Source organism: Aquila chrysaetos, chromosome Z, assembly GCF_900496995.4.
Source record: "Aquila chrysaetos chrysaetos chromosome Z, bAquChr1.4, whole genome shotgun sequence".
In the NCBI taxonomy this organism is placed as follows: domain Eukaryota; kingdom Metazoa; phylum Chordata; class Aves; order Accipitriformes; family Accipitridae; genus Aquila; species Aquila chrysaetos.
The window spans coordinates 46,741,742-46,766,735 of record NC_044030.1 but is presented as its reverse complement, the minus strand read 5'-3'; the positions used below and the strand labels follow the sequence as shown (position 1 = coordinate 46,766,735).

At 39.6% G+C, this 24,994-nt stretch overlaps 1 protein-coding gene across 13 annotated transcripts in view; it reads left to right on the top strand.

Moving 5' to 3' along the window:
- TRPM3 (transient receptor potential cation channel subfamily M member 3) overlaps positions 1-24,994 on the top strand; it is a 468,388-nt gene that overhangs the window by 380,842 nt on the left and 62,552 nt on the right. For all 13 annotated transcript variants that reach the window (XM_030003866.1, XM_030003862.1, XM_030003868.1 and 10 more), the window contains exons 9-10: positions 15,062-15,134; positions 23,354-23,454. In XM_030003866.1, coding sequence (XP_029859726.1) covers positions 15,062-15,134; positions 23,354-23,454 — 174 coding nt within the window. The remainder of the gene's footprint in view (positions 1-15,061; positions 15,135-23,353; positions 23,455-24,994) is intronic.

The window sequence follows — 24,994 nt, the reverse complement described above, 5'->3', positions numbered from 1 at the left end:
GGACCATGAAGGCCCACCAAAGCTAAGTGGGCAGGAGGCAGTATTGTAAAGTCCAGTCCACACTTTTTTTCAAAAAGCACCATGAACATTTTTTGTACATGTTCTCATCTCCTGCATGCAGCTCTTGAGAAGCTAAAACAGCCCATTTGATTATACCTTGCCTGCCAGTAAAAAAAAGAAGAAATTGAGGGGGAATTTAAGAAAAGAAAGAATTTTTTGCTTAGGACATTTGCATTCCATATCAATTAGTCCAAAGCTACAATAAGATGGAATTCCATAAATGGAAAAAGAAAAAAAGAAAAAAAGAAAAAAAAGGTAAGTAGAATGAGGCAGTCTTCAAGGATGTTTTTTGATCTTCCATTCTATTGTGGTTACCTGGCTGATATCAGAATAAAAAGAGCAGGTGAGGGCACTGCCTGAGGACTCATTCTGGCAGGGATATTTCCCACTGGAGCCCCAGCTTGGCCCCAGAGTCAAGTGGCAGCAAGGAAGGGAATCCCTCAGATAGCAGGCTAGGAGAATTCACTTCAGATAGTCGCTGAAAACACGTTGTGTTGGGTTCAGAAGTCTGTTTCCAGCTGTGTGAAGGAGTATTTATTTCTGTCTCAGTAAATAAATTAACCTTATTATTTTCCCTTAAAGACAGTAATTCTGGTGTTTGAGTTTTCTGACAAATACAGGCTGCTCCATTCTTTTAGGAGTACTTAATCGTTTCACAGCTTAGACTGGCATGTTGCAGGAGTGCTTTGTTCACAAATCAGAATGTGAATTTCTCAGAAGCCAGAATGCCTTTTCCAGCAAGCTGTGTGGATCCATCTGTGGAGCTTCATTGGGCAGGCACTGGGAAAGGCCACTTTGGCAAGCCAGAAAGTTCCATGTCCCTGAAAACAACCACACCTTGTTGCAGTGAGATACATTTGTCATAAAACTAATGCTTGCAAAATTGTGCTTTGAGAGTGAATAGGCCTAATCTTATATCCATTTAATAGAAAAGGCATTTGCCATGAATCAGGATAGGTCCAGTCTGAGTACCTTAGTAATCAAAAAATGGCACATTAACACCCACAATAAAGACTGTGTACTGCCTGCTGGTTAAGTTTGTTTTCTTATTACTACCATAACCATTTTCTGCTAGATTTGTTTCCTTGAATATTTGAAGGTTCAGTTACTACAATAAGCAAACCGATAGTGCCATTGCCTACTGCTGCATTACAAGAAGGGTTTGCAGAACGAAGAGCATATGGATGGTGGGCACAGGTTTGTGTGCATCCATGAATTCCTGGAACTCATTTCCACATGGAGGCAACAAATACAATTTAATCAGTTTCTTGCTAAAAGAGAAACAATAAAATCCCATCTCTATCTCATGTCAGTGAGTAATGGATATTTTTTACTTGCCTCTCCTTTTCTTTGTTATTCCTATATGGTCACTGTGACAAACATAATGGCTGCTTGGGCATAGTGTTCTACGTTGTGTGTTTTTCTTTCAAACAGACAGATCCCAATTGTCTAGAAAAGCACAGTGCATGAGCAGGCTGTGTTGCAAGGCTAATATTCATACATCAATATTATCTTACTAATGCAGGGCTTTGACTCAGCTTATTGGTTACTTATCCAAAGTACTGGGAAGCTGTTGAGTGATTTAGCAGTTTCTTTTCTATTTGGACTATGAGTAAGACTTATTCCTCCTCGATGGTTTCAATTTTGTCTGACTGAAAGGGCTGGAGCAAACCTGTCCATGTTTCTGGAAGAGTTTATACGGGTAAGAGCTTGTCTTGATCATATACTGGCTGCAAAAACCATAGTGCTTTTCAGCTGGATGTGCAGGATCAGTGAATTTGTATGCTAATTAAACACCATCTGCAACAGTTTATTAGCATACACATAGATATGTTCTGAATTAAATATTAGCTAAATCAGATGGACTTTTAAGAATTTACCAGCATATTGTCACTTCATTTGTTTGGCCCTTCCCAAAGATTGTAAAGTTCATTCAGATCCATTTTTTAAAAGAAATTTGGCTTCAAAAACAAATAAATTATTTCAGGTAAGATTCCTTAATGCTGATGGAATCTTTTTTATAGAGGAGGCAGAAGAGGGCTTGGTGACTTCTCAAGCAGTAAAATTCAACTGTAGTTCCTGCAGAAGTATAGTTGCTGTGAACAGCCTGTAATTTGGCAGTAGAGATCTGGTGCAGGAAAGCATCGTGTAACTACTGGCCTGCTGGCTGCTGAAACAACTCGTCTATCCCTTGGAAACACTCTGTGAGATTTCCAGCATAAAGTGTACAGATGCTAATTAGTCCTCTGCGTCCAAATGAAGGTGCCAGTCCTCTTGAGCAGTGACTGTAGCAACTCTCCTAATTTTTTCATGAATGTTAAATCTCCTACCCAGTCAATGCAAATCAATAGGATTAGTCTAGAACGTAGGCCCTACCTTTGTAAGTAAGCATTACGATGATGATTACAGGGTAGTTTTAAATTCTGCAAACTTCATTTGATTTCCTTTGCTGAAGAGATAAAACCATATTTGTTTTTTTCTGCTGCTAAGAAGTCAGATGAAGTTAGCTGGGCTTTGCCATTGACTCCACAGAGAATGAGATCTAATCCTAAAACTGGGGTTTTCATTTCAGTAATTCAGAGAACAAGTTCCACAAGCAAAGCAGCTATATACATAAAGGAAAAAAAAAAAAAAAGAAAAAAAAAAAGAAAGAAAATAAAAGACAAAGGCAGCTGTTGTATTACACTGAAGCCCTGAAAAGCTTTTGATCCTACCAGCTGCTTTTCAACTGCTCAGATGAGGTAGGGCTTCTGCTAACAGAAAGCACAAGAATGTCAGCCCTACCATTGAAGCAAAAGTGTGCAATTTAGGCAGTTATTTGGTCCATCCAATATTCCTTTTGTTGCTTACATTCAGTAAGTAGACATTTTCTGTTTTATTTGGTTCATACTGCCGCACAATTATCGCAAATGGAGTCACCTAGTAGATACTAATGCAATTTGCTGCAAATCTCTTCTCTTCCTACATATTCTGTGATTAAAATTGCAGCTACAGATATTAAATTTAGAATGTTTCTTTTCCCTCTAAAAATATAAACTTGTGAAAATATCCATTACCCCATTTACACTATTAACAAGTAATTCTGGGAAATGCACACTGAATCATTATACAGCTCTGCAATTGTCCCAGTAATGAAAGTGAAGGCAAAACAGTCCTGTGTGATACAGCAACTTCCACATTAGATAATATAGACCAATTTTTGCAATCCAGGGAATTGGAAGGGTGCAATGCCATTTATAAACTCCACAATACTGTTCAGAACCCTTTCTTAGTCCCTGGCTCTTTTGTGTCTTGGGAGTTGTAATTTCTTTTGCCTTTCTTAGAAAATATAATTACTCTTTCTGTGGCTTCAGATGGGGCATTGAGACCTATTAATTACTGCTATAATGTCTTAGTCATAGACAAGGAGCTCACTGTATGAGATGCAGGTTCTGTGTAGATACACCAGTAACTGCAAATTTACAGTCTTATAGGAATACCTTACGCTAAGTGAGCTGCCTTTTCCAAGTATTACCTACTCAGTCTCACGGCAAACCAGCCAGGACACTAATGGTTTGTGGCTGTTTTTGCTGTTTGGTTTCTGTCTGTTATCATGATGTTGTCAACCTCAATACAGAATAGGCATATGCCTGCATCGTCTATAGCAAAGCAACCTGGCATCCATGTACTGTCAGACTATTTGAAAATATGTTGCAAAGCCAAACTAGAAATTGAAGTTCAAGATGGAGCAAGAGTCTCCGACTTCAATACTGTTGCCACCCAACCAAGTCACCATACTTCCTTTTAAGGTCAGCATTTTCAGTTCGGATTAGAAGACATACGTGTGCATGTAAGTCCTGCAGACAACATTGTTTAGGACAATGACTTGCAAGGCATAATTTTTCAGTATATACAGCAGTGGGAATGACCAAACTGAATTGTTCTTCTCTTAAAGTAACAGAATATTAGGTCTATCCATCTCAGTGATGAGGTTTTTACATCACTCTTGGCTTTGCTATTAAACTTTGTCTTGAAAAAAATTCAGGTTTACATTGCTTAGTATTCATGAGCAAGAAATGGGTTACAGGTTAAATTATCTCACTAGAAGCCCAGAATGACATTAGCTTGCTTGGCTGTTTTTTTACAGAAATTGTCCTACCCAGGACTGTTAGTTTAGCAGGAGAGCAGAGACATTGCAGATCCAAGGTTGGGTGCCAAAAGGAGCCTATTTATTCAAGAGTAAAACTGTCTAAGACTGTGATTTGCTGACAGTTCTTAGCTTCCCAGAATGAGCTAACAGGGCTTGTGTGGGGACACCCACTCACATAAAGACCAGAAATAACTGAGACTCTAAATATAAAACAAAGCTCAAATGTTATGCACACAGGTCTTACTCAGAAGGTCAGACACACACATAGAAGTTGACTCTAACCCCTCTAGTCCATGGTATAGGTGCCTGCTCATCTGTCATAAGAAGAGAGCTTTCTGGAAGAAATACCCATCTGATGGGGTTACATGGCACCTAAAATCTCCTTTAAAAGCATTTTATTCAGGCTTCTCCTCAGTATGTGCTGGAACCCATACACGATTCTTATATCATCAGTGGATCAATATTTGTGGATAATAGCTGCTTTGGGACCAGTGGGGTTAATAAACTCCTGTATATTAAGTTTCAATTGGTCTTAACTCCTATTACTTGGGATTCAGATGTCAGAGCCTTCCAGGTGATAAAACTTCATTATTTCATTCACTGTACTACTCATGTCCCTTTCTACCTATTTAAGTCACCTTATGTTTTCAGAAGAAAATCTATACAGGTAGTGTCTTGTCAATACTTCCAAGAACCCCCTCTACAGTAGAAGAGATGGAGGAAGTGAACTACATCACATTTACTCCACATTTCTTTCCTGAATCAGACTGATGGAAGAGCTCGGATTACAGCAATGTTTGAATGAAAATGCCTATCTCATCACCCAAAACCATTTCTCTCTTTGTGGCTGTTCTTAACCAGTTCCAAGTCTTCATAGAAACACATTTATGTTTATCATCACAGTCTGTTGATGTGCACAGCTCAGTGATTTGGAGGACATCATCTAAATTCTATTCCCTTGCTTATATGCTTTGTGACTTACAATTTATATTTACTCATGTTTCGTCAACTTTAAAATCGGGACTGGTATTTCACTGCCTGAATAGAGTCATAAATGGCAGCAACAGCATGAAACCTGTTCTATAAGGGAAAAGGATTATTTTCAACGTTATTACTGCCAAAACTTCTTTTTGGTTGTTTATTCCATGGGAAAATATGCATATTCCATTCCAAAATGTTGACAGTGCTGTAAGGCTTAAAAATTATGTGCACATTATAAAATATAAGGTTTTTTACATGGGACAGAGCTGTGAGATTTCTGTAGCCTTTTCAGTCATTAAGGGATTGACACAGCTGCCTCAGTCTGGAACAAAAGCTACCAATTACAGCAGAAGCCAAACATTTACAGTAATTTCTGTCAAATTATTTTCTGTGCACCTAGATGGCTCCTCAATTGCAGAATTCCTGCCTTTCTTATAAGCACTGATTTTTTTGTTTGTTCCCTGATTCTTACCAGACAATGAGTCTATGGCAAATTATTGAATTAAAGAAAAATGTGAAGTGTTGCGGTGCTGCCACAGTACAAAAGGAGATGTAAAATTTAAAAACTTTACAACCAACATTCAGACTTCTCCCTTCATATCTGCTCCCTCTTATTTCCTCATTTGGAATTCTCTTTCTTACTCCTCAGAATAGCAGACCACCTAATTTAGGTTTTCCCTAAACATAATTCTGTGTAATCTTTCTATTCCCAAATTTCCTCTTATTTGGCCATCCCCTTTCTTCTGCAGTATTATCCATTGACTCACCTGCTCACTTTGATCTTTGTTATGCCTGTACATCAAGCAGCTTTTCCCCTGAGTTAATCAGGATTATTCATTGCAAGAAAAAAGGAAATGCTTTCCCTCTTATCAGAACCATTTTGAGGCTTTGCATAACTGACCTCCTTTAATGTTTTGTTTTATCAAACTCTCATTTTTCTTTTCAGGGTAATTTTCCTCTGAAATATGCAGGTAGGCCTAGCTAAATTATAAATATCAACATGTACTCTGGAAGGAATTGCCTATTTTGCTGGACCAACATGTGCTCTCAATTAGGAGAGCTTCAGGTTGTATTCACAATTGCATCTGCTTTCTTGTAGAAAAGGGAGATGTTTTTTCTGACATATGTAACTGAGATGCATACAAACAGTTAGTGTGTCTGTCAGAGGTGAGATTTAAAGACATTAAAATATTTTCTGGAGATAGCAGGAAAAAAAATTATTTTGAATGAATTTTAAATCATCGTATATTTTCTCCTGACATCATAGTGAAATGATGGTGAGAAACAACTCCATCTCTAAAAGCATGAATAATTGGCAGCATTCTTAAGATGCTATGAATACAGTATGTAAAGGGAGCACTCCTGGCTGCTTTCTCTGCTCTCATCACTGGTACCTTGGTTTTTTCCTCTGTCTTCAGCTATCCATGGTCTAGTCAGCAGGCACTGTCAATCTGAGGTGCAGAGAATTATTCTTCTTCTTCATCTCTCATCTCCTTCATGACAGAGGGTAAAACGCCTTTCTGTGCAGGTGTGCACTGCATTCTCCCTGCTGATTTGGTGGTGTTTCCTCTCTCTCCAAACAAATACAAGCTAAAAAATCTGAATATATTTCAGCTCACTCTTCATAGTCTGAAGTGGTTGAGGTTAACCTTACTGTAAAAAAAGAAATGTTCACGTGTAATAGAATAATTTAGAAATATTAAGTACAGCCTGGTGCTGCATAGCTATTCAAATTCAATCCTGGGCCCTTATACTGACCTTAAACAGAAGAAGCTCTTCCATCTCTGTGGAGTTTTCAGAATAAGTCCTAGAAAAAAAGTTGTGTGGTGGGAGGGAAGGACTCACTTTTTGGTTAGAAAAAGCATTAAAAGAGGAACTGAATATGCTGGTAGTTGGGAAGAATTATTATGTCCCCTGATTAATTTCACTGTTTTAAACTATTTCAGAGCAGGTTTTTTACATTAATACCCATCCTATGACCTGGCAAATTTGCAGTTAATGATGGCTGTGGCTGCTGGCCCTACCTATTGCTCTTGCTTCTCATTCTAGCAGTAGAAACAACTTCATCCATGTAGGGTACAAGGCTGTTCACAGCTACAATAGTAGCTCATACTGATGAAGATTTATCATTTATATATCCAGCTATGCCTGAATATGGTAAACTGTGACACAGCTGTGCTGGCTTAGAGAGGACTTTATAAAGCAAAACAAACAAATTTTTATGTCAAGGAACTTCCTGCAGGTCTACGTGACCTCCTCATCAGGGGACTAGAACTGCTTCTGTCTGTCTTCTGCACAAGTCCTACCTTCTCCACACACAATAGGTCTGCTTCACCCAGATTAGTAAGGGGCAGAAATAGGAACAGTTATTGAGGAACTGGGCAAGGGAACAAGTTGTAAGAATACCGAAATTTTATGATTAGAACCCATTACAACTCCTTACAACCTGCCCTTGTCCTCCTAAGTATCTCAGTGCTCCTGTCACTTCAGGAGTTGTCTTACCTATGACTTCATTTGCTTTCTGTTTGACCACATCTTTTCTCCTCAGCATCTATTTGACATATCCTCTTCTTAGCTGGTCCTCTGATTCGGCAGCTGCCATTAAGGAGACTGCATGTACACATCTGCATATGGACAGCTGTGATTTGTATTTCTAAGGTAACCCAGCATTTACATGCATAGAGAACTTGGGAAATCCTAAGTGGCCGTGTAATATCTGTGTCTCTCAGTGTGTGAATAATTTCTGAAAGTCTGTTTGGTATTCACTGCTCTCAGGTAAGACAGTATAACCTGACTTTGCCTATAGAATTGCAATGCAGTATCAGTGTGAAGGCAGGAAAACAACAGAATGCATCATATTAGGTTAAACAGACCCTGCTGAGCCAGAAACTATGTAGAGGAAAAAGAAAGGGAAACAAAAAGTAATCTGTCAAACAAGAATGGAGCTGGTGCTAAACAGAAAGCAGAGCTGTTTTAAAATGAGTGCTTTTGATAGCGTCTTACAGTCAGATAATCTCTTCCCCCTGCTCCCCACCGCCTTGCTTTCTATCCTGCTGCTTTTTTTTCTTTTCTCCATCTCTTTGGGTTTTTATTTGCTTTCTACTTGCCCTGCCTGAAAACTAGGTTTCTACCCTGCTGGACTGTAATTATTGATGGCAAGTGTAACAGTGTGCTGCAATCATTGTGCTTGCAGAGAAGGTCTGTTTTGGCTCAGTGATTTCCTAGCATATTTTCCTAGGAAGCATTAGGACACAGCTAGGTTTTTTTCCTGGAAGTTAATCCTGTTCACATTAGGTTATTTCAGTAAAATCTGCCATGATGTAGAGGGAAGACCCTTCCAGTCTGGGGGGGCCAGGGCGGGAGTGTCTTTTCCTGCTTTTAAGGGCAAACCTCCTGCATTTCACTCAGGCAGGTTTTGTTGAGGCAAATGAGAGGTAGTTTTGTGACACAAGGGTTTGACTGGTGGGTCCCAATCACCTCCTCCTGACAGGAGCCCAACAGAGCTGGTGGTCCTTGCCCAGCTGCCCCCAGAATTGGAAGTAGTTGCTATCTACTGTATTTTGCAAGTAGAGCACTATGGGCATATCAAAAGAAATCCAGACATTAGAGTTACATTTAGCAAGAATCTGGATGCCTGTTAACACCAGTTTTGCAGTTTGTGCAGTTGGTGCAACATTTACTGGTGACTCAGAGGCATTTTTGCTTGTCTGTTTCAGGTGTGTTTTCATCTGAAGATTTAGCTCGCACTCCAGTGCAGTGTAATGCAGTTATATTTGTAAAGAAGAGAAGAAAAGTATATTTAAAAAAAGCTTGCTGTTGGAAGTCACAGTTTTTTACTGAGGTGCCTCAGGCAATTACCTGAAAAAGTCATTTCAAGCCAATAAATAGTGTGAACACTGAGGAAAGAAAGGAGGAAATTGAAAAAAGACCAACGTAAAAATACCCAAGGTGGTGGCAGAGGAACAGAAAAAACTGTTCTTTTAAAATAATTGAGTTTCACATCAACAATTGAAACTTCCAGCTACAAAGAAGTAATAATGTGGCCCAAATCCCTGGGAGAAAAAAAAGAGTACTTGATTTTTTGATTTTTTTCTTCTTCGAACGTAGATCAGTTTTTGGCTCAAAAGAAATAGCTGAGTAGGGCAAATGGTAGTTTTTCTCTCTAATAGAATTTCATTATGCTCAGAAAAATAGTAAACCATTCTATAGATACAGTTTGAATCAGATCAGCATAAAGAAAATTTCTCAGTTTAAACTAATCTTCCCTTTTTCACAGCAACACAAAAGAATGGCTAGTGGTAGTCTGGCTAACACTGCAACTCTTTCCCCTTGTTTTCTTTTGACAGGGTAAGCAAGTCTTAAGCATGTATTACTTTTTAACCCCAACTTCTTGGGGTTTATTTTTTTATAATTACATATCCTGGATGTCATATGCATACCTTACTAGGTAGGTTTTTTTCCTTTTATTTTTTCATTGAAGTTGTACGGAGGCTCAGACTCAACAATGGGGTTAAACATGACTACAGTAGGTCTTGTAAAAGGTGAATGGCTTTTAGGCACTGTCTCTTCATTTAAAGAAAGACTCTTTTTTTCTTAGTAATGAGTTATTAAGTGGGTTTCTAAGTCTTTAATTTACTGTTATTTTTGTATCTCAGTGGCAGACATTCCTCCAGCAAGAGGTAGCTGGGAATAGAGTTTACTGACCCAGATATTTTCCTTTAGCACAGCAGTTCTATATACATCAGTGCACTAGCATCTGTAGCCTATTTTAAAAGGGTTCTAGTCAATGTCCTATTTTAACAGCACTGATGCATTGTTTCTCAGTTCTCTGCAGTGATTTACCCACCAGAGTACCTGTAAATGGCAACTAGCAAGATGTCAGATACATTAATGATTCTTGAAACTATATAAGTATATTGCAAACATAAAATTCTCACCTGTTAATTGGGGGAAAGAAATCACCAGAAGAACAGGTCTCCAGCAGGACAGACAGATAGGGTTTTTGAGACCTAGAGATATTGAACATTTAGAAGTGTAAAGTCTGCATAAATACTTTAGGATGTGTCCCTATTTCCTCATGCCTCTGACTAAAAAAATTAAAGGATGCTGGAAAAACTACAAAGACTGCATAAGTAAAGAAGTAAATCCACGGTTTAGGAACAATTGCTGTCTCCTCATAACTGTACTCATAAAATGCAGAAACAAAATTCATGCTTTCTTTCTGGAAAGATCAAGGGAGTCTTTAGCACAAGGCACTAGGATCTCATCCAACACCAAATTGTATGTTTTTCTGCCTCTCTCAGTGTTTTACAAAGCTTGTTTATTTTCTTTTTTTATCCACATTTAAATGTGACAGAAAAACACAAAGGGGCAGCATTTGGGGATGCATTTCCAGCAGAAGTTGTGAAAAAAGGCAGGGTGAATGTGCAGCCCTCTTCATTAAAGAATCATTCAAGCACATCAGCAGCCTAACATAAAGCTGTATTGGATAAGCAATACAGGTCTGCTCAAGGTGCTCAGGTTCTCACAGGCTGCTAGTCTGGGACTCAAAACATAGGAGCAGTATTCCTCCAGTCCCGCTGCCTTGTCCCTGGATCATAAATGGTTACTGAAGGAGCACAAAAGCTGCAGCTATGTGGTTTGATAACAATCTGGCTTTGCCAGGTAAAGTAGAAGTGATGATGATACAAATGGTTCAGCAGCCAACATGCTGCAGCTTTAAGCCTCATCTTCCAAAATTCATTCTGCAGAGCCATGTGTGCTGAAATATTTTTCTTTAGCCATTTAAAAGAAAATGTCATTATACTCAAATACCTCTGACACCCAATCGTGAAATCAACCAACACATCTGGCAAAGGTACAAGGTGAACAAGTTATACCTGAAGAATCCTACAGATCAGGACTAAGATTTTAGCAACAGAGATAAAGATTTTATCAACAATGTGACAAAGTTGGCTTCTCACCTAATTACACTGCAGTCCTGTTATAAAACCTCCTCTTTGTGAATGAACAAAAACATTGGTCAAGGTTTAGGGCAATAGTGGAAAAAGAAACAATCTTTCCAAAACCATGGCAAACCATGACAGGGCAAAGACCTGCCTTATGAGGTCCAGATTGATAAAAGCTATTTCACCAGGTTGGGAGGCAACAGTTCAAAGGATCACTAGCTGTGAAAAGTTTCTCTAAAAAACCTGCATGAGTAAGAGTAGTAAGGTGCTGCAAGTTATCCAAAATCATCTTCAGGACCTGTGACAGGAGAGTGTCGCAGGAGGAGAGTCAGAGATCACTCAGACAGATCTGATCTAGTAGTTAGTTTATTGAGTTCTAAGCAGTAAATTTAGGTATGTAAAATATTTAGTAAGGACAGATGGATTGGCGGTCAATACTCTACTATTTACTACACTTCAAGTTAGTATGGGATAGAAAGATTATTGCATAAGCTTACTACACATATCTTAAACGTTACATGCATGCTAGAAATGTCACTTACCAACCCATCGATGCCTGGTGTCAGGTAAGGGATCTCTCAGTCTCGAGGGGTAATCTTGAGAGGCGTCCCTACTCAAGGGGAGATCACTGCCACGCAGCCAGCTGCTGTGGAGGGAGAGCTCAACGGACCCTGATGGCTGCAGATATTTATAGTGTAAAGTCATATTTTCTGCTGTGTTAATGCAGTTTTGGCCACTTATCAGCCCAGTCTCCAGCCAAACTGGGTTTTGGTGGTTTGGTGCCAAGTTCTCAGTGATAGCCTCACACAATAGGATTAACTTCAGTTGGGCCTACTTGCTGAACATCTGCCTGGACCAAAGTTCAGTTAGCTCAAACAGGAGGAGTGCATCTGTCACAGAGAGAAAGCAGCTATGGATAGTTACAGTTAATCTAAACCATAAGGAGAGGCTGAACATATCTGTTTACCATCCTGAAAGATGATGTGCATTCAGAACAGGCACAAGGCCACAGTATCAGCTAAGTCTTTGAGCTACTAAACTTGCAGCAGTTTGAAATGAAGTATTATGATATTTTGCCTTGGTTCTGTCTAAAATTCTAGTTCAGTCTCAGGCATGACGCCCAAAATGATAATAATTGTGGTATGAGTCTGAGCACTCTTTCCATTTCCATCTTCTTTCCTAAATATTTATCTTCTTTTTCTTTAGTTTACTACTTGAATTACTCTAGACCTCTTAAAAATAATAATAAAGTAACAGTTACTGTGGAAATACAGCTTTTTTTAATTCTAATGTAACTAAATTACATAGTTGTATTTTATTTTGAATACAGCAGCAATTTGTTCTGCTGAAGTGGGTTTATTTTTCTGAGGCATGCAGGGAAGAGGGATGAAAGAGAGGTTGGAAATTTAGGGTTATCTGTGGCCCAACACATGCAAAGTGCTTCCCTTAGTTTTCCTGTGGTGACAAGCTGTTCAGTGCTTGCAATTTATATGATGCCTTTTAATTAAGCTGGGAGTTCACTGGGCATGTGTTTAGTTTGAGATGTACTTCGTTCTTCTGCTGAACCGTTGTTCAGTATTTTCAGTCCCCAATGTGCAGACTGCTTCACCTTTGGCATTAAAGAAGAAAGGCATTTTGCTGGGTGGTGGTGTCACCAAGCCCAGTGATGCAAAGAAGACATCTGCTTGCCAGGCTGTCACGCTTCCCTTCAGTGCTACGGAGATGCCTGTTGCTGCAGAAATTGCATAGGAAATTGCAAAGTGTTGTGAGGATGTTATGATCAGACAGTTACGTGGCAATACTGTATTCACCCACTTATTGTCAGCACCTGCAGAGCTGCCCATGAGAAGGGAGATGTCCCTCTTTCCCACTGGGTAAGGGAGGAAGGCTTTCTCTTCCTTCTGCCTTCTCATCTGCCTGCTTGTCTGCTAACCTCTGTGGCACAGTTTGTCATCTGTGGCACGGGAAGCACATCATGAGCATGTACAGTAGAGGGGCTGATCTCATCAGCTCACATTTTTATTGTTTTGAGGTGAGATGTACATAGAAATATATGTATTTCTACCCACATTACCTGTGCACTACAGGTCAGAGGAGCAGATTGCCTGCACTGCAGGGAAAGCTTCCTTGCCAGTCATTGAAGAGATAAGAAAAACATTAGGAAAAACATCTTTACCGAGAGGGTGTTCAAACCCTGGGGCAGGCTTCCTAGAGAGGTCATTGATGCCCCATGCTTGTCAGTGTTTTAGAGGCATTTGACAATGACCTTAATAATATGTTTTAACTTTTGGTCAGCCCTGAAGTGGTCAGGCAGTTGGAATAGGTGATCGTTGTAGGTCCCTTACAACTGGAAGTATTCTGTTCTGTTCTATTTTATTCTATTTTATTCTATTCTATTCTAGTCTATTCTATTCTATTCTATTCTAAAACTTGCGGTATAGGGATAGACATCAATTGGTTTGCCAGAAACTTCTGTAGATGCCAGGGGGAGAGAAAATAGATTGTTAAAATATCTTCTGCAGCATTTATGCTTTGTCTGAGGAACACTTTGAAGGGTCAAACTAAGTCTAATTTGAAAACAGTCTACTTTAACTGGGGAGGACACCTAACAAATGCTTTCTCACATTAGTTGTTTTAAGCATTATCTAAATCAATTGACTAATTGAGCTAAGCCAGTTTCCTATCACTTCATCCAGTCTGCCTTTTCAGTCTCTAGCATGCTGTACTACTGTTAGTGATACCAAAGTCTCTTACCTCCCTTTAAACCCCGTAGACCTCTAGGGTCAAGTGAAAGTAGAATAGGTGCTACAGGAGGGCTACACTGGATTTCTTGGGTTACACTCTGCAGGGCTATTTCAGCTGGCAAACTGAAGCTTGTCATCAAAGTGTTGTCTTAGTCTTGACTACTTTATATATCTCCCTTCCCCATCACAGTACACTGTTCTTTTGCCCTGATGTTTGCTGATCTCTATCCCAGATGCTGTTGCAGTTCAGTGGTGTTGTATGAGTACGAATCTAGGAATGTGGGGACAACATATGCTGCTGAATATGAGTGCAAAATATGTTTACACAATTCCTAATTAAAGATACCACTTAATTAAAAAAAAAGAAAGAAAAGGTAGGCTGTACTGGCAAAAGGAAAAAGAAAAACAGACAACAGGTATTCATATCAAAATGATGACATAGGTTTCATTAGTAAAGGAAAGGCACTAATAAAAAGCTGCAGTCTCAGTTGCTTCACAAGAAGCAGAGGCCGAAGAGCAGCTATTTCCATGGCAACAAAAAGAGCGAGGGGATTTACACTTCTATACGTTTCAGTGCAGTCTTAACCAAGAGTGAAACTGGCTTGAAAGAACAGCCCCACTAAATTAATTCTTATTCGTTATGAATTCTGTATCTCACCTCACTGCCTCAAAGCTTATATCTTATAGTGATAGGTCACTGACAACACATAGCTAAAGAAGTTTCTGGACCTGTTAGAAGCCTAATTCTTAGATTATTTATCTAACTTTCTGCTATATAAAATCATGAGTTTGAATAGGTTGCTAATTTCGGTTGAAAATATTTATTCAGTGCCATATGCCATAAATTAGGTTCATGGCGTATAACACACCTAATTCCTCCTAGTAATGTATTGGGAACACTAAATCTAATGTTACTCTAATACAAGAACATTCCTTCATCTCTAATCTCACCCCGTAAGTATCACTGAAGACTTTACTTCCATATGCTCATTAAAACAATTTCTATCTTTAGCAAATTTTATCTCACAAAAAATACTTTGTGTTAATCCTATCTAATAAGCTTAAAATAAAATGTATAAAGTAAGATCATCTTGCAGCCATCAGGATGTTTTGAGATCCAAATTATGCTGCCCTGATGTAGTTTCTCTTTAGAAAATTTATCCTGCTTTAAATAATGGTATTGTCTTTTAACATTTCAGATCACAGTATTTCGCATGGGATCAGAAGGACACCAAGATATTGATTTAGCTATCCTGACAGCATTACTAAAAGGTAATGGAGTTTCACTCCACAGTGAGTCTGTATCAATCCAAATAGATTAACTCTGTGTCTCTGCTGTGCTGAAACCTGCATTTATTGACAATATCTACCATATCAAGATGGTAAATTTATTCCATGAAATTGAAGTATACTTTTTGCTCTAACTGCTTTATACAAATCCAGCTCTTTCTTTAATGTTTAAATAGCTACTGTTTTTCCTTTCTGAATTTTTATTCTCCACCCACAATCGCTAATGCACCACAAGAAACATCAGTGGTGAGCCCCCCCACTGGTTACTTGAGAAGATTAGTACTCACAAGAAGACAGCCAAATATCTTCTCAGACTTAGATTGCCTTTGTGGCTAGTAGAACATCCAGAAGGAGGTTATCTCCCTTTAGATAAAACTGGCACTATTGTCAAAGTAAAATGTTATCTGTAGTCATTCTAGGAAAGTCTGGTAACTGCGTGGGATTCCTTCCAGCCTCTACTGACAGAGCTAAGAACTCAACTATTGGGGTGGTAGGGGTTTTAATCTTAAATTTCACAGGTCACTAAATCTTTCTAAGCCATTACATGTTACACTTACACTCTTAAAAGATTGTCTTACAATAAATCTGCTGTTGCTACTGTTCATTATAAACCCTGATCTTGCAGACACACCATTTATCTTGTCTCCCTTCAAAATATGATATTATCAGGTAATTTAATATCTGCTTGCAAATACAGAAACAGGTGAGACTTTAAAGGCTCTGAAGCACTTGTACTTACACAGTGAAGGATTACTCACCTAAGCAAGGGCTGGGAGGTTCTAGCACTCCATTTATATGGTATTTCCTCAAATGGAATTTTCACAAATTGCATATATCAATCACGATGGTCATCTTGTTGCTGTCTGGACTGTTTTGTGCTATTTAGTACAGGCCATACTGATTTTAAAAACAGAGAATAAGACATACAAAACTATTTTAAACAGCAATCAGAGAAACATTAGGGAATGGACTTCCAAAGGTGACTGGGGAAAGTTATGCTTCATGAGGCTCTTCAGCAGTTGTCATCATGCTATTGTCACCCCTACATCTGAATAAGAGGGTACCTAATGCCATGTGGCATGAATTTGAGTCATAACAAAAAAAATTAATAGATTTACTGGGTATTCAAAAGGTAATGGGAATTATTCTTGCTTGTTCCAGGGCTCAGTTTTCTTCTCAGTTTCTTCCTGTGCAGGCTCAAAAAGCTGGATGAAGAAGACAGAGAGCGGCCTGAGAAACTTTCACCTAACCAAAAGTGCAAAATAGTATTTTACCTTTTACACAATTATTAATCCCATTTCAAAAATGTTACATCAAACATTTAAAACAAAAGTCTGAACAGGAGGAGTAAACAAGCACTAGCCAGTTCAAAACTATGATTGCAAGCTGATAGCTACCAGCCAAGGAATAAGCCGGAATTATTTTGCTCCAGTAGCTTTTGTTTCTGTAGGCTTCTGTAGTATTGCTTTCTCCACTTCTTTTGCTCAGTTCGATCAAGATACCAGTTGTTTGTCCTGCAGGTAACATGACTATTTTGCTGCTACCCTGAGGTAACAAGTTTAGCCATCTGCATAATTATGTCAAGGCATTTTGGACATCTTCACAGAGAAGCAATATAAATCAAGGTGAAGAAAGGAAAAGGAAATTAATTCAAAGCAAGGAACAAGAATTGCATCCATCACCAAATTCCTCTTTTCTATCCTTAGGATATATTTTAATTGCAGATTTCATTTTTATCTTAAATATAACTGGATCCTTCATTATCCTCAGTGTAAAGTGTATTCTCTTCACATTTGTTCTTAAGACAATCACTGAAACTACTGCTCTTGGTTTCTATTAGTAAGATACATATTGCCTTAAAGTTGTGATTCAACTTCTTCTAGGTATATTTTTGCAAGGTCTGAATCCTAACATAGATCCCTGGAGTCTTTTACCACCTTGAAAGCTGCCTCTTGGAAGCTGAAGAAAATAAATCATAGGCCTTGGAGGGATTGTTTTCTGTTTGAAAAGTTCTTTTGCAGTATTTACATGAGCAACTGTACAATGTTTGCAGTCTGGGTATATAAATAGTCTTCTCTGATCTGGAATATCCATTTTGCAAGTGCCTAATTGGTCCTGTCATCTCCTTCGTAAAATAAAATTACCTTCCCTCTTCATAATAGTAGTGCAAGACATTGTAGTGAACTTCTCTTAGCTCAGAAGATGCCTGGATCTGTGTCAGTGATTCTGACATCTCGTTTCATGCTTGCCTGACAATCTTGATTTGGTAATCTGCTGATGGCAGCAGCACTTGTGTCTTGCTCAAGAGCCAAAGGAACTAAAACTTAACACCTCATCCTCCCTGCTCCTCAGCAGTTTCTGATTGTGAAGGTGCTCAATGAAGATTAGATTTATCAGATGCCTCTTGTTCATCTGAGCTCTCTGATCACAGGGAATGAAAGTCCACATAACTTTTTAATCAATGTGTGCAAAGATGAGATCTCTTGTCTCAGGCAAGTCAGTTGTCCTTATTCATACCATGTCTTTGTACAAAGGTTCTGGCCCACCCTGAAAGAAATACTGCCTTTCTGTAAATACACCCCATCAGACTGATGGATACTTGGGTTTTTCATCAAATCAAGAAATCTAAGGTAGCAATGCTGAACCACTTGCCTATTGATTTACTAGTAAGCAGATTTGAAGACTGTCTGAATTATCTTGAAATTCTTAAGTTTAGATTCAGGAATTAATCTCTTTCACCTCTTCAGCACTGTGTGAAAAGGGAGCAGAGAAAAGTATGAAACTGGTGAGTGATTATTGGTTACTTTTTCTCAGTCTTACTGACAAGGATTTTGTAGGTCTTGCTCTCCAGTATTCAAGACACATACCAGCCAATTACCAATCCCACCCTGGTGTGAGTGATTTGTTCAGGGAGTAGGAGGAGGGCAAGGATTGAGAAACACGAAGTATCATTTCCTGCTTGCTGTGTAAAATCTGCGATGAGCTAGTCTCTTTTTAAACATACATCAGGCACACTGCCAATGCAGGAACTCTCCTGGATGGGATATTCCACAAGCCCCAAACCCTGCACTGAATATCAGAGATTATTTCCTTGTTTGTTTTCATGAGTCACTTGTTTAATCTTGTCAGCAGACCTATCTTTCTTGGAAGTGGTCTCCAATAAACTAGGGAATGGCATCCAAACTGGTTATCAATTTACACTGCAAGGATGTCACAACAGCATATGGCTTGTGAATTCCTTTTTTTTTTTAATTTTGAGAGACATGCGAATGTGAGAAGTAAGTTTCCAATTGCATGAATTTGTAGCAAGTAAATTTATTGATACAGTTTAACTGTTTCTGCTCTCTTAACTTGAACAGTTGGAACTCAAACAGTAATGGATTTTGTCCTTTTGCAGCTGCTAATTGAGCAGAAGGCATATGACAGGGAAGTTAAAGACAGCATATGGAGATTTTCTAAAATATAATTGTTTTGAAGTGGCGTCAAAGATCCTAGTTCACAAAACAGTTGCAATGTCTGGAGCATACTAGCACCACCAGCCATGTTTTAGCTGGTGCTCCAGAAGCCTTCGCAGTGCAATTGTTAGCATTGGGAAAGAGGTGCTGTGTGATATATGCACATTGTAATATTACTGCCATGTAACCCTCTGAGATAAACCTTGTTAGGCTAATGCAGATCTGATGTCTCTGCATACTTTCCAGCCTGTGAATAAGTCATGATTCATGCTCACTGAACAGACATCATGTAGTGTCAGATGGTCCTGGAAGCCAGTGTGATGGTCTGCCAACCATGAAATCACTGACACAGAAGGATTTCAGAGTTAGGCCGTATATCTGGTTACTGCCCTTATAGTTGTTGCTATCAGCTTTGTTATTGTCAGGTGATTTGCTAAATGCCAGGAAGATGCTTGTAGCAAATGCAGTGGAAACACAGCCTTTTCACCAAAGAGCTGCTGAAACAGAAGACAACATAGGACCTGCTGAGATGCAGAGCAGGAAGTTATTTTGGATTGCTATTTTCCCTAATCTAATTCTTTTGTTTAAATGATGATTCAGATAGGATGCTGACATGCTTAGAAGAGCTGTGGAAATGAGTCTCCAAAACAATTTCTGTCTAGATAGATCAGGTTTGTGTCATTTCAGCTTTCCAGATGCCTGAGCACTAAGTATCATAGACTATCCCAGAGAATCCTTTAGAGGTTTACATTGATCACAGTAAACTTTAGCCAGTATATAATAGCCCATAGTCTATCTCTTCAGTAATCTGGGATCCTGCAAGGGCACAGCACTCATTGTCTGATGTGTACCATGGCTCACGTAGGATACAGAGTCAAGTTTATGGTTCCAGGCTTTATCATCAAGGAGTATTGCATTTTTGGTCCAAGATATTGGATAGACCATCTGACTTTTTACCAGAAGAATCTATGCAAGATATCCAAACACTCCTGGATGGCTGCCTAAGAGCATAAAGTTAACATCTGCAGGAACTAACAGCTGTCCCAGATCTCCTTCTTGTTCATTCAATTTCATACCATCCTTGCATTGTCTTCTATACCCAGCAATACCTATACTGAAATAAAATACTGCCAAATCAATGCATTGCATCCCAAATGCAACTTTTCTTCTAGAAGTAGATGAAAGAAAGGAATAGTCCCACTGCAGACGTTAGTCATATTGTCTTAAAACATTCTTTTGAGGAACATATCTCATACTCAGCCAGACACCAGGATACTAAGTAAATATCACATAGACATTAGTCATATTGCCTAAAACACTATCTAAAGCAGTAAATATGCTACATTAATTAAAATAATACAACACAACTAAGCAGCGAATCTGTCCATGAGACAGGGTGAAAAAGAAATATAGGGAGAGGATATGCTAATTTCTCACCACTTACAGTGTTAAGGGCCTAAGAAGTGGTTCCAGTGTGATCCCTGTATTGAGTTGATCAGAGCTGTAGGTTATTAACTCTACCTTGTTTTTTGATTTCCCAAATATCCTTTGGCTTTGATTTGGGTACATTGCAGTGACGCTCACAAGTCAGATGAGTCCTCAGAAAGATCACTTTTTGGATTCTTCTTACTGACTCAAATCCATGCTCTGTGGTACCAAATGCAATCAAGGAAATGGTTGAAAGGAGATGGTATCTTAAGAAAGCACACCTCACATTTGTTTTAGGGAGTTTTTCTTATATTAGTGGAATTATTTTTGCTTCTTAAAACTGGACAGAATACCTCCTGAAATAGCCTGAATACTTTCTTTTTCATTTGAGTCAAAAGCCTTCAGTCCATCCTGGAATAAAACTGATTAAACGGCATCCTCAGTCCATATGTTGCTCTGTACAAACTTTTATAGCTTTTCTTTTCCTTCTCCTCTTGTGTAACACCAGCATAATCCACATTCACCTGAAAACCACATAGGGAAGACAGGAAAGAGGAGAAGGGTGCAAGGGCTTTCCAGCAACAAACCTCACTCTGGGAGCAGCCATCCCGCCATGTGCATCAGAGTCTCAGCATGCAGACTTGTAGTGCTCAGTCTACACCCTAGCTGCTGCACCCATTTGGACCTGAAGTACAAAAACCCCTTGAGAAACCATACATTTCCTTCAACTGCCACTTGTCTGCAGTGCTCTGCAAGACAGTGAAATGAACCATTACGGTAACAAGCACTGAGAAGAGTATCATCTCCAGGACTGCACATGGACCCACAGGAAAACTTGTCCACTGCTGACAGCCTTAAACACCATGGCGGGAGGTGGGAAGGACAGAGGTTGGACCATGGCTTGCTTTCCCCTTTGCTCAGTATTTGGAGCATGCTCAATAAGCATGAGCAAAGAAGACAATTCTGATGAACTGCTGGGCTTGGGGGCTTTTCTGGAAATGCAGCCACCACCTCATGCCCCATGCCAGTTGCTCTTTCACATGATCAGATGCGCCAGAAGGTCCTGTGTTCATCCAGCAGCCAGATCATTCCAAAACATGAAAAGGCCCAGGAATGCTAGATCACTTGACAGAAACTGGAGAAGACTGCTTGCTAGGGGTCAGAAGGTGTTAACCTGGAGCCTCTATGATTTGGCTTGAGTTTTGGCTGAAGTGGGAGGCAGTCTAAGTAACCCACTTCCTTCCCCTAGTCCATCTGATCCAGTCTTGATGCAAAATGGTTTCTATCCCAGCTGCACCCCTGGCTACCCAGACTGTAGGCTGCAGTCAGTTTAGGAAAATCGGGTGGTGGATCTCCCCCATCACATGTGCAAAATGGTGCCAGGCTGCAGGATTGCCATCACTGCCCCTGGGTTTGGGAGTTCAACCATGTACCTCCTCCTCCTCCACTCACCAGGCGGCTTGCCCAAGTACCTGCCGAAGATCTCGCTTCTCCTGCAGGCACATGGATGGGAAGGAGGAGATCCAATGACATTTTGAGAGAATCTGTTGTTTGCTTCAGAAAGGGGGAGAACATTATTTGCTCTCTGTACTTAATTTACACTATCATATCCACCACGGGTATTTTTTGTTCTGTTTTTATAAATAAAACTGTAACTGCATTTTTGCCCTTCCCAAAGGTAAATATTTTCTGTTCTTGAATGTTGCATGTTGGTCGTGTAAGAAAGTCAGAAAAGTTCAGATGTCATTGGCATCCCCCATGAGGTGTCTTGTGAGAGCTGTTGTCCATGTTGTAGTATATAGCAATGAGAAGCAGTGTCTTACGCAAAGGGGTGTTCCTGGTACTCCTTAGTCACAGAAAGGTCTTTTACTGTTTTCATTGTTTTTTCTTCTTTTCTTCATTTCTTTCTATCATGCTGCTCCTGCATCACCTAGCTTTTTTATCAGAGCTCATTTCTGCAATAAAATGAAAGTAATCTGCATGATCTACAGTCCACCATCTCCCAAATAATTGTTGTAGATATTGCCAAGTATTTGGCAAAGTTTCATGGCAGTGAACTGACTGCAAAGTTGAGAGTTATAAAATTAAACTGTAGGCTAAGCTTCCCAAAGGTCTGCTGAACCGATCCTTCACAGAGAATTGCAGCAGCCAGTTTGTTACACTTCATGTTTTCTGTGCCTCCAATTTCAGAGTCCACTTTCAACTGGAACGGTGCGTGATTTTGAATAGTACTGAAATGGAGACAGAAATGCATTGAAGTAATGAAAATCTCTTGTTTGTCCTCACTCCATGATATCAGTATAAGAATTAATAAAGACCAGAAAACAGTGGAGGTATAAGGCCTTTAAAAAATGAGCCTTCATACAATCACCTAATTACTGCAAGCAGCTATGTAGTTGAAAGTTGAAGGGCTCTTTATTTATTTGGTTGATCAGTTCTTTTGGGCCAATTCTCCCTGTGACACTGAAGAACAAATACCGTTTTATTATTACAAATCAGCTAATAACCATTAAATCCTTAGTGAAATATTAAAAAGGCACAGCAGGGCAGGAGTGTCCCTCTGCATCCATTAAAACTACAAGCAAAAACATAGCCCCCTTTCCAAAAAACAAACAACTGCAGACCTATCTTACCATCTGCATAGTTTCTTATTCAATTTGAATATATTATACCTTGACACCAGCTTTATAGCATGCTTTGTTACATGAATATTGCATGTGTGAAGGGAAATTCATCCCACCAAGACCCCTCAGTACAAATAGGTAGAGGAGAAATTCCTTTTCTTGTACAGGATCCCCACCTTATCAGGTGGGAATGCATAGAAGATGTGCATAAAATGCATGACTATTGAAATCGGTGGGGTCTGTGTGAGTTGAGCCTGTTTGTAATTGCTAGATGTACGTGTGTGTATGTGTACGCTCGTGTGCATACGTGTGTGTGTATTCCTGCAGCTGGATCAGTATCCCTCCTGGCTTCTGCTCCTGCTTCCTGTACAAGAGGAGGGAAACCAGTTCACCCCAATCTGCCAATACCATGTGTACCTACTGTATTTTTCAAGGTGGATGTGAAGAAATGATAAGTGTTTACAAGACAATCTGAGAATGATGGATTCAGATTTGAGAACCGGTATTTTATTACAGAGGCAATGGAAGGTTTGGTTTTGTTTTATTATGAGATCAGTGGCAGAAATGACATGTGGACATCTGTGAGACTTTTGACAAAGAGGAATTACCATGGTGGTCTGTTGACTGAGTCTAAAGTATGTCTTGTTTCTTTTTCCTCCTCCTCTCGTCCCTGCACCCCTGTCTGTATACACAGGAGCTAACGCATCTGCTCCCGACCAGCTGAGCCTAGCATTAGCCTGGAACAGAGTAGACATCGCCCGCAGTCAGATCTTTATTTACGGGCAACAGTGGCCGGTACAGTATATATACAGCATCTTCTACTGAAAACACTTTAAACCCTACACAACATTAACTCCGTTCTGTTCGCGGTGGTGGTTTTAACAGCATTTAAAATATACTGAGTCATGCTCCCAGCCAAACGCAAAGTTCCCATTCACAGCTACCGCAGGCAGGCACGGTTACAGAGGTGTTAGTATGTTCGCTTGCTCAAGGAAATGGTGACATCTAGCGATGCTTTAACACTGAGAGACCACACCTGTAAAGAAACGGGAAGTAGCGCTTCTGTGCTATCAAGCAATGATTCTGCAAGCTGAGAAAAACAAGTAGCTATTAACAGCCATGTTACAATGTTAGGCTACAAATTAAAGGAAAGGCAAAACTTCTTTTTGCTCTTCAAGAAATATGCTTTTATGTACAATACTGAATTTGATGATGATCAGACGTCAAAAACATGCTACACAAATGTTGGAGGTCATCAAGTGGACCACAAGAGCCAATCAGCAATGTTACTACAGAAGTCCTGTGGCTCCAGACCTAGGCTGGTGTTAATTTCTTGCCCAGTGCTGCTCTGCATCAACCTGCCTGCTTCACATCTGCCCCATCCTATGCTCCAGCTGCCAGCTGTGGGGACAGGCTCCCTGGCCAACACCCTTCCCCTGTGGGGCACCGTGGGCAGAACTTCCCTGCAGGGGTGGGAGGGCTGTAAATAGAGAAGTTATTGAATGCTGTGTGAGGCAGAGGAGCAGTAGTCAGCTCCCAGCTTGTGGTGCAGTTTTTACAGTGGTGGAAGGCACCCAGAAAAAAAACAGAAGGTCTCTGTCCCTGTAGCTCCTTAAAGCCCACCATATCTTCATTTGGAAGGTTTAATTGGATCACAGTTTTCATTACTGTGACACTTGATTTGTCACTGTCATGATAATTTCATGTGCTATCATTACATGAGCATTTACAACTCCCCATGGAAAAATTACAACAAAAGGAAAAGCTTCTGTTTAAATATGCTTGCTTTAAATGTAGTTTCTGGAGCTTGCTGCCCCGTAAAGCTAGTTTCACAAATCCTTGAATTCTCAGTTATGAAGTGAACAGGACTATACTTTATCTTGTCTTCAATACTGGGCATAAGTATGCATCAAAACATAGGAGGGTTTTTAATGGCACAAAGCTGTCCTTACAGTTATTGCTCCATCACCACATTATAGCAAAAATTTGCATAAATGCTGCAAGCTGCAATCATTTTGCAAGCTAAAAGCTGGAAGTATGAGATTATTTCTCATCCTTCTAACTCTCCCCAGCCTGCAAGAGATAGAAAAGGAGAGATTTTGTGTAAGAAGAGTTCTTGCATTTGGCCCTTGAAAAAAATGCTAATTGTGAAGCTATTTCTGCTTCCTGGGTGTCAAAGTTTCCCTTAGTTTCCACACCATGAACAGAGGAAAAAGCTAGTAAATACAGAGTTAAAGTGAGTGTGTGTACACATAACAAATATACCCCATATAAATAAAATGTTTGTCAGGAAAACAAGACATAAAGATAATAATGAAATGGTGAATGGTGTGGA